The sequence below is a fragment of the Platalea leucorodia genome (assembly GCF_965183815.1).
Source record: "Platalea leucorodia genome assembly, chromosome: 5".
Classification (NCBI taxonomy): domain Eukaryota; kingdom Metazoa; phylum Chordata; class Aves; order Pelecaniformes; family Threskiornithidae; genus Platalea; species Platalea leucorodia.
This window is the reverse complement of record NC_138827.1, coordinates 27,564,830-27,575,826: the sequence shown is the minus strand read 5'-3', so window position 1 is coordinate 27,575,826 and position 10,997 is coordinate 27,564,830. Positions and strand designations below refer to the sequence as shown.

The 10,997-nt window shown below is 38.9% G+C and overlaps 1 protein-coding gene across 1 annotated transcript; it reads left to right on the top strand.

The window, feature by feature from the left end:
- Window positions 1-808: 808 nt before the first annotated feature.
- On the top strand, window positions 809-10,567 carry GPX7 (glutathione peroxidase 7; the record flags this gene model as incomplete). Its single annotated transcript, XM_082311917.1, has 3 exons — window positions 809-1,015; window positions 8,232-8,493; window positions 10,404-10,567. The coding sequence occupies 3 exons, from the start codon at window positions 809-811 to the stop codon at window positions 10,565-10,567; spliced, it is 633 nt and encodes a 210-aa protein (XP_082168043.1).
- Between the last annotated feature and the right edge of the window lie 430 nt (window positions 10,568-10,997).

The window sequence follows — 10,997 nt, the reverse complement described above, 5'->3', positions numbered from 1 at the left end:
GTAGCAAATTGTACAAACGGCTATTTTTTCTTGCAGACAACCCAAGAATGGCATCAGTGTGCTGAAGCAGTGCTTTGGCTCTGTGTATCTGAAAGCTTTGGTACAAATTCAGTTCCTGATGCTTAATGCCTCTTTCTTGCTTAAAAACCCGTTGGTAACGTGGTTTCTCCCAGATCACACTGTCAAGACCAGTGGTCGGGCCACTCACTTCTCACCAACCAGGTGCATGCAGAGATGAATTTCCTGAAGGCCCGGCTAATGGTGCTCCATTTCACACGACAGTGTGCATGGCGTGTTTGGCATTCTGGTTTTGCTGACTGTATGCTGTGACTCTCGTTCAGAGCACTTGCATCAGTAACCACTAGCAACCAAGCCACTGGTATCCTTTGACATTACACCGTAGTTACTAGATGCTATAGTTAGTATAGTAAAAAAAGGCACTTGCAAATCCGTCAAAAATCACAGTAACTCTGTCCCTGGTTTTCCTAGGATATAGTTAAAGCAGATCTCCAAATCTGACTGGTATCCCACAGCCAGATACAGTATTAGTGTTCTTGAGCCAACTAGCACTTTCATTTGTCTTGTACCCATAAACGGCCTTACTTAATACACCACGACCACCGTGAACACACGCGATTTTAGAGTATGTGGATCCTCCACAAGTACATCTTCCCGAGGTCTGGTAGGGACACAGCCCCTCCGCCTCTGCAGAAGCCAGACTGTTGCAAAAGCTCCGTTTGCAGCAGTCCTTTCTTTGCGGCAGCGCTTTCCTCTCGTGGCAGGCGGCTCCGCAGCACGGCCGCGCAGCATGCTAGATCCTGAGGGCAGTGTGGAGCACAAGCCTTCCTCTTCCTTCCCCAAAGTTTTCCTCATCCCTCTAGCCATGCTCCTTGCAATTGCAGCACTCCTGCTCTTAGCGTTTTCCGCTACGCAGCAGAAAGAGCCTGATTTTTACACTTTCAAAGTTGTAAACATCAGGGGCAAACTAGTCTCTCTGGAGAAATACAGGGGCTCGGTAAGTCTGCGCGGAGATGGGCAGCCCTCGCCCGGACTCACTAACCAGCCAGTCCTTGCATGTCTGCAAAAACCCAGGCGGGGTGGAGAGATTGCACATTAACTTGGTGCACGCATGCAGACGGATTTGGGTTTACGACTCTTTTAACTGATCCGGAGCGTTGCCTGCATGCTCCCTTTCATACCGCTCCGTAGCTCTTCGCGCTCTTGAAATAAAACGTCTGCAGCCTAACCTCCCTCTGTGTCCGCGTCTTCTCCTCCTGCAGGCTGCTGCCTGTAGACGTGGCAGGCAGGGAATGCCTGCCTGCTGCCTGCCTGCCTGCCTTTCATCCAGCAGGATGAATTGCGCTAGGTTGCGGCTATTAAATTTGAAGCTCATGAAGTTTGTACCTTTGTATAACCCTTTTTTTTTTTTTTTTTGGGAGTTTACTTCTGCCTTTTAACTGCATGACTTTTAGTAAATTATTTTTACCTAAATCCCATTCCTTTTTAATGTTCTCCATTAAAAAAAAGGGGGATTTAATCAGTGGCTAACAGGTTTCATCATAACTAGTAAAAAAGTGACAGACATGATAAAGTAGTTATTTTAATATCAGTGTATAGTGAAATTGCAGCAACATCAGGCTATTCTAGTTGTCGCTTTTCAGTGTGACAGCAATATGAAGAAGGGCATATAGACACACATATACTTTTATGATGTCTTTTAAATTTCATTTACATATTACGTCCAGGAGTTCTAGGCAGAGCTTTCCTTCCCATTTTAAGAACAATTGCATTGAATGTAACCTGATTTTTTTTTTTTTTTTTAATGCTTTGACCATCTAGGAAAGATGGTTAGTACCTGTGGAAGAGTGAAAAGGGAACTTAGCACACGGGGTGCATAATACTATAAGCTCTCATAGCCACATTCACAAATTACAGAAGCTAAAATCAACATAAAGACCACAACTGCCACCCTTCGCACTCGAGTGACACATCTGTGATAGAGCCAGGCAGTCCAACAGCTTAGCTGCTGCCCAAAAAGGCAGGCACGACTTCTCACTTTCACCCTTATTCTCCAGCTTTGTGTTTCCACCTTCCATTTCCCCCACCTCTGGTACTTCACTGAGGTGTCTGAGCTCACTAGTCCACAGCAGCAGGTCACTAGAACATTGGCAGGAAGGCAGAGAAGGCCCACAGGAGGAGATGTACATTTTCCCGAGCTCAGTAAAAAGGGATACTGGTAGATTTGGCTCAAATGAGAGGTCTGAATCTTACCTGGTCAAAGTCCTCCTCCCTTTCCTTTCACAATTCAGATAGAGCAGAACTGGTCCAATGCACACTCGAATATCTACATTGGAAAAACCATGGAACCTATTTAATATTAAGCAATATTTGCTTTTTTTTTAAGAGTTCCTTCCAAAGGCTCTGTCAATAAATGCTGTTACTGGGGCATGTTTTGTCTGCAGGTCATCAGCAAATCTGTCTAAATAAGCAACCACCTGTAGTTTCTCTACCTCAGGGCCAGAATCCACATGGAAAGGAGTAAAGGGGGAACTCAGAGGAATTCCTTATAGCCACCCTGCAGAGAGCTGAGGGTGTTCATCCCCTCTGGAAAAAGCTGCAGGGCCTGCCCTTGGTATCTCATGAAGAGGCCAGGTTAGGGGTGTGTGTCTGTATCTCCAGCAGTGCTATGATACCAAGCCATCCTTGAGGCATGACTGGTTTCATAAGGGAGAGCTCTAGACCTTGGAAAAGGTAACAGCATCGGTGAATAGTAGTCCTTGATCTCTGCTAGGCCGTACAGAATAGTTTATTCCAAAGGAGTGATGACCAGCTTCTGTATGAAACAAAAAGATTTGCATACAGAGAGCCTATTAATGTTCAGGCTAGCTGCTGTTTGAGAATCCATGTGCACAATTTTAAAGAAAATCATAGCAATAAAACACATCCCTTTCTGTCATCATGTTGTCAGAGCTCAATACCAAGGTAGACAAAGGTTAATTAAAACTCCCATTTATTTCTTAAAATAAATCCACTTAAATCTGTAGTTAGATAAGTAATGTTAAGATGTACATTTATCATAACATTTTAAAGCTATTAAAAGAAAGCAAATAATATATAAGTACTACATATGTGCTGCTGATGTTTTAAAGAAAGTGAGTCACTAGTTGGCCCCTTGAACAACAGTCTGCTAATTGCTAAACCACTTTTAACAGCCTTAGGCTTTCTGGCAGATATAGTGAAAACATTTTCTTCAATTCAGTCACTCAACTAATTCAGTTAAATAACTACTTAATTTGTAGTCAAGAAACTAACCGGGAACTGAAAAAATCCAAAAGCTTCCAGAGTTAAAAGAAAAAAAAAAATTGCTAAAACACAAGAGCCATGCTAAGTAGAAACAATCAGTGCAATTCATGACTTCCAGAATCTCTCTTCAATAGCTATTATTAATATAAATTATTGTGTATTCGGATCATTGATATAATTTTTCTTAGTAAGAAAAAAGTAACTGATTCATATTATTTCATTTTTGATTCAAGTGCATCTTGATACAAATCACAAGTACCCTCTGTGATATAGTGAGTAAGAAATGTACTAACAATTCTGAAATAACAAAAATGAAAATAATTAAAGAACAGGTTGGTTGGTTTGGGTTTTTTTTCTGAAATAAATGTGCACAGACATAATCTATCCTCCACTTTAATAAAAATATCAAAAATATGTGAGGGAGTACTCCCTTTTTATGGGAGCATAAGAAATTATATTGCCAGAATGCTAACAATTTAGCATACGTGCTACAAAATCAGGTGTGATATTACATCTACCTGAAAGCTGAGAAAGGGAGGACTATTACAACTGAAAAAAAGAGTACCGGAAGTGAAATAGATCCAAAAGCTGTCTGTTTTACTGCGTTGCACAAGAAGGCCATCCTCCTATGCTTTTTCCAGGCTACCATACTGATGTTGACCCATCTACATTAAAAATGAAGGGCAGTGATGTGTGGTTGGACAACAATCAACAGGACCCAAATAAGATTAGTTTTCTATCTAATCTATCTACCTGTCTAATTCAATACAGCTTTTATTTTATTTTATGATCTCTATCAGATATGCTGTAAGAGGCAGTATTCTTACCAAAAATAGTATCTATTTGGGAGTCAGAACTCCCAAGCATCAAGTGTTCCCTGCTGAGTTTATACCTATCTAGATATAATAGTACCTACGTACCTGCCTGCCTGCCTACCTACCACACAGCTAAGTACAGTGTGCTGAAGTCTAATTAAGCAGTGTTAGTGCAGTGCTTTGGAAATCTTGAACCAAAGGTACTATAATAATGTAAAAGCATTAGGCACTATAACAATGTAAGTAGTATTTTACTATCGAAAGTAATGCTAGGGACTTTGCATCACAGCTGTCTGCAATCCGAGAATGTAATATTACTGAATGTGCATAAATACAGGGTATAGCTACTTAATTACCATACAAAGTATTGGTATTTTTTTCCATGAAGGTAACAACTCTGTGAGCTGGTGTAATCTGACGCTTGTCGCTGGTTCTTCCATCAGTCAGATGGAGCCAGTTAAGAATCTCCAGGTCTAAAAACCTAAGTATCTACTGTCTCTGCTAACAGATCCACAAAGGGTTAATTGAAGCTGATAGCAGATTCATAAATCTCTCTCGGGATCTTTTCCTCAAGGAGGTACACTGGTGTAAACATTAAGTAGACTGAGACATATTTTTGCACTGTTAAATAAATAAGTTCTCTACTAGAATGCATGGTTTTTCTAAGCAAAGGGAAGGAAAAGATAGTATTAAGAGGTCAGACAACAGCTAATTCAGAATTCACCTTAAATTAAATAATTTTTGTAAGGTCCAGGATGAATTGTTTGCACTGCACGCTAGGTGGTGTACTTGACTTGCACTCTCAGAGCCTAAAGTCAGTCAAGAGGCATCTTGAACTTAATTTAAATCATTAATAGCTGTAAGAAGTCAAAGTACAGCCTCTTCATGAGAACAAAAAGAGTGACTGTTGTTTATTAAAAATAAAATATAGAAAAAAAAATCACCACATTTAATCACTTCTGGTACCAGACATTTGAAAGATAACTTGGTAAGGATTTTTAAAGAATCATTTTAAACATTCCTTACGAAATACTAATAAATTCTGGAAGTTTTTTATTATATGTGTTACTTATACTTCTAGGAGGTCTGCGCTATTAAATTATGAAGTTCAGTAATAGAATGCATTTTTCCGAGGAAAAAAGAGAAGCAGAATGTGTCTGCCATTCTAAGAAATGCTGCGTGTAGTTTCCTCCTATTTTGTGGGAGAACGTTTGGAAGTTTGCACCATTTGCAGTGTGAGCTCTCATGCCTTTCACCACCATGCTGAGTAATCACTGGTTTTAAACAGCTGTAAATTAAAATTGTTGTTTCTTTTTGAGTTAATTCTTTCAAGCCCTCCTAACTTCAAAATAAAGTCAAAGTTATAAAAACTTGATTGTTTTCATTGGCAAGTCATCTTTCATATCTGTTATAATATGAACATAATACCTACACAACCTTATTTCCCCCAAGTCTCCAACGATAAATTCTTATATCACCATTGTATTTGGGATGAAGTGCCAATAGATATGAATACAGTAAAGTATATGAATACTTCTGCATCATAAGAATGCTGTCTGAAACTATGTTTAAAAAACCCTCTAGAATTTTATATGAAAGAACTATATGTGACTTCAACTCTTAGTGTTACAATTTATCTTTACTTCAACCATACTAAACTACAGTTGTCACTATGCTTAGTAAATACAGATTATTTAAAAAGAACAGAACTGCCAGTAGTTATTTTTTACGTCCACTATGTAAGTTCTATTCGAAATGCTGACAGTCTGCAACAGGAATGCATCATAAAATTATTACCTCTTCTCCGAAAAAAAAAATATCGAATTATACACCTTATCTTTGGATGTTTTAGGAGACTGAATTTAAAATCTCAGGTAGAGCTTGTAAATGTAGTCTGAATGAATGTGATGCTTTGGAAGTTAGCTAGATGGCCCCAGATCATATTTCATATGCAAGTACACAGGGCTTGCTTAGATTGTATTCTGTTGACACACTACATCACAAAGAAGATTACATCAGCTTCTGCTTTATAAGATTACCTGTCTTCCAAGGAAGACATTGGTGCTCCAAAACCAGTTTAAATATAGCCATATACCTACAGAAGGTACAAAATACATAAAGTAAGTGTTTAACATAAGAAATTATAAACACCAACATCCCCTTAGCTTTTTAATTTTCTTTACTCATTCCTACCCCTTCTAGGGATTTCATCTTATTATCCCATACCTTACCCAGATTGTGGGCTTTTATATGTCAGCTTGTTTTCTGGCCTTAAAAATTCTATACACATGTAGTCATTTATTTTTTATATAATTTATTGGATGCACTCTATTGATATTTCCTATATGCTTTTATATTTTGTATAAAAACATACACATAGGAATATGGAACAATAGTAACATTAGAATCCAAAGTTTAAATTGAGCAAAGCCAGTGGTCACAGACACAAAACTATGAGACCTGGAGTCAAGATTTTTTACTTCCAATTCTTGCCCTGCAGCTACTTGCTGCGGAATTTGATCAGGTCAGCTCAGGTGTCCAAGCTTCAGGCTTTCCTCCTGGGGCACTGGGCCCTTCAACACTGTTGCCTTACAGTGACAATAATGACACCAACATGCCATCTTCTACAAAACTTCCAAACTCTTGTAGAAAGATCCAATGTCAATAGCTACTGTTGTTGTACTAGCACTGGGGAATGTCTTGGGTACTTTGATTGAATTAAAACTTTTTTGCAATTTGAGAATGAAGGACCAGCTTCTGGGCTGATGTATAATCTCTAGAAGCCCACTGGATTCAGTGTAAACCAGGCAAAATTTCGGTCCCCAAATCATAATGCTTTTTCTGCACTATGCCTGGTTTTAATCTAGGTGGGTAGAAACATTTGTAGCATTATAATATTTATATTGCCTCATGACTCTTACAAATTGGTCTGAAAAAAGGAGTAGAATGTAGCTATGCATAAAAGTAACATCACTATAAAGTGCATAATGCTATTTTTATTAATAAAATCACATTGTATCTAAAAGATCTATGACATTCAGCTTTAATCCACTCTCAAGAAAATATTAGAATGGCCTCCATTTATGTAGAACAAGTGGCAATTCACACTTACAAAACTTGTAAGAATAATAAAAACTCTTAAGTGTGAAAGTAAATTCTACAAGTTATTTAAGGATAAAATATCTCAAAGAAACAATGGAAAGCTCTTCAAGGCCTTGAGAAATTGTGTAACGTGTCAGCTCAGGGTTAGGTCACTTAATTTCCCCAACAAATTCTTGGCAGAATCTGCTCCACCATGTATTCTCCTTACACATGCCTCTATTTTCCTGTAGTGCTCATCTGTGTTTGGCATCTTCCTCTCTGCTGCGTCTGCGCAGGCAGATACACGCCTGGTGGTAATGTCTGAATAACACAATGCATACAATGTCAACGATGATCAGCTACAGGAACGACTTGAAAGGATAGTGGGCACAGTCTTCACTTCTTGGAACCTCTAATTGAGGCAGTAAACCTTTATGCAAAACCTGTTGTTATTTTGTCACAACTGAGTAGATTTACTCTAGAAATCATGGGAAATTTTACAGTCCATACTGCATAGACCAACCCAAAATCCTGTAATTGCTTCTATTAACTTCCAGGTCAAGACATCTACCCTAGCAATGATAAACGGATCAGCCAGTTCTGTATGAGTACTGAATTCCGTACAAGGAAAGATGCTGCAGAACAGATGCTTCACAACAGATAAATAAACTACCAAAAATGCATTAATTTGCAAGTTTCTTTCATGCAACGTGGTATATCTCAGCTGGATGGTAATTTCTTAAATATGCTTAGAAATCATCCAAAAGGCAGAACAGAGAAACACAGATTCTCTGTAAACTGAGAATTCAGATTGCTTAGCAGTTTATTGATTATCTTCATGGTTGCCAAATGGGAATACATAAAAGAAATATTAAATCTTCCTGTTGTGAATATAACTCAATGTAGTTTCAAACATAAGTGTTCGGCCACAGTTCTCCAGACATTCTCATTTTTTGAAAATAATCTGCATCCCAGCCTACCTGTTGGAAAATGGCATGTGCAGCTCATTTTTTAATCTCTCTTGTTCTTCAGGTGTCGCTAGTTGTCAACGTTGCGAGCGAGTGTGGGTATACAGATAGCCACTACAAGGCCTTACAGCAGCTACAGAGAGACCTCGGCCCATATCATTTCAATGTGCTGGCATTCCCATGCAATCAGTTTGGGCAGCAAGAACCAGACACTAACAAAGAAATTGAGAGTTTTGCACGAAAGACTTATGGTGCCTCCTTTCCTATGTTCAGCAAAATTGCAGTCAGCGGAGCCGGTGCAATTCCTGCCTTCAAGTACTTAATTGGTGAGTAATCTGGAATATTGGAGGGTTGTTTCCCCAGTGTAGAGTTCCTCTGACACAAAATACCATCCAACAGAAAAAAGAGATTTATGACTGTGTTCACTGAATCATAGTGCAGAATTGTCAGGCTCAAAGGGGTCAGAAGTCATGTAGTCCATCCTCCTGCACAAGGCAGAATTTCTCTCTGTGTCACCCCGACAGCTTTGTCTAACCTTCTAAAAAGATCTCCAGGGATGAAGATGCTACGATAACAGATGCCCTATAAAAGCTAGTTTAATAAACCTCTACATGGAATACAGGTCTTGAAATATTCTGCTGTATGCATACAACACCTGATCTTCCTTTTTCCACTTTGCAGTCTTGTAAGTGCTTCTCCTGTGACATGACTGCTGCAGGCTGGATTTATAAGATTCATCTCAAGAGCTGTAGGATAAGTGGAATCAAAGCACCTACATAATTTACTTCAACAATCAAAAAGTGAAACCAGGCACTAAGAAATGTCCTTGAATACTCCCTTCCTCATTCCTTGCCAAGCATTGGAATAACCATACTGTACAGTTCCTCCAGTTCTAATCTGCATTATAGCTAGAACTGAGGCCTGCAGAGGTTTTGCTAGTTCTTGGTAGACAGCTGACAATACGCTGTAAAGCAGGATATTCTCTATCAAGCCACTACTTTCTCTACCAAGGCACTACTTTTCTTGCGCTGGACAAGTGCTCTAAATACCATTTAAATGCTAAACTAAAATGTCAGTCTTTATCCAATGTGAAGGAAATGTCTTCTAGCAATGACAGATAATAAAGCCCAATATGACAAGGATCACCTGAGCTGCATCCTGCAAGGACCATGTTGCTGCTGTTTCTCTCAAGCACCACAGTGTTCCCCCACATACCACTGAATTTAAAGGAGTGTTGATGGTATTATTTTTGACCACCCCAAGCACACCTCCTTCCAGGTGTCTGTAATGGATCTTTCTGCTCGCCAAACTTCTCTTTAATCCTCTTCACACCCTTCCATTTCTGCTTTGCCCAGCAGGGTTGTTACTGCAGACACGTCACATGACGCTTGCAAATCTTCTGTTTCCCTGATGGTCCACATGCGAAGGGAGACTGCTGGAGGCAGCCTATTTATGCAGCATAATGACAAGATAGGTATAGGTCTGGCTGTATCTTGATGATACTTTGAAATATCTTCTGATTCCTTAAGAGATTTTGCCCAACATATAATCAATGAAAAAAGGCGCTAACTTGTCTGTAGCACCTGTACTTGTGCTATTAGTGGGATGAGGCTCCTGGTCTGACTGAAAATCCTGAAAATTTTGTTAGTCATGTAGCAGAATAGTAAAGGATAAGAATGCGATTCATATAAAATGAGTATGTGGTCATGGAGGGAACAAACTGTAGTAGATGAGGATTAGGAGGAAACCTCCTGGTACAATTTACTTTGTTATTTCTTCATGTAGCATTTTTTGAAACGTTCTTCTGAAGCACATGATACTGGGTGCTTTTGGAGGAAAAATTCTAGATAAGCAATCAAATAATCAGTCCTGGTACAGCTATATTGTTATGCCAAATTCCATTTTCCTGTCAATGTTCAACTGTTTCAGATTTGTCTATATAGCACAGACACACACACACATGCACGCACACACTTCAACACTGATTAAAGTGCTTTCTCCTGTCTGTATGTCTGTCTCAAGCTTGACTGTTTCCATTAGTCTCCAGGGAGCTACTGTCTAGTTAAAGCTCCCAGTCTGTCAGAAAATTAATCTTATTATTCAGTCTGAACTCCTCTTAATTTTACATTCCTTCTTCCTCTGAGAGGGTAATCATCAAATTCACAGGAACAAATGTCAGGCATTGGCTAACATGGTTTTCTTTCCTAAGTTTCCACTTTCTTTTTTTTGCCTGTAGATTCTACAGGAGAAGAACCAACCTGGAACTTCTGGAAATACCTGGTGGACCCCAATGGAAAAGTAGTAAAGGCCTGGGACTCTACTGTCTCTGTTGAAGAAATAAGACCTTATGTTACAGAACTTGTAAGGAAAATCATCCTGAAGAAGAAAGATGAATTATGACTTTCAAAAATCTCAGCATGTCAATTACATCTTTATTGAGAATTAGAGCTGGAGTTTGTCTTTTCACATTCCAAAAGAGAGTATATGGGGAAGGGAAATCATGACCAGTGGAATCTATACTCATCATTCCTAAGAATGTGGAAAACAGCAAGTTACCATGGCCAAAGTAATTTAAATTTTTTCTCCAACTGAATTCAATTTGACCTTTCTGGGAAAGAAGAACTCATCAGCAATTGTTTCTTTCCCAATTCAAATTATTCATTGCTGTTGACACTATAGGAAGTCAGTTCATGTACCTGTAGGAATAAGGCTCAGAATAATAAGAATTTCCTGATTGGGATCTCACTGACATCTGCAATTCTGTTGTCATACTTTGATTGTGAACTGAATGAAAAAATAAAGAGTAAAAAGTGCATGACTGAATTAAGAC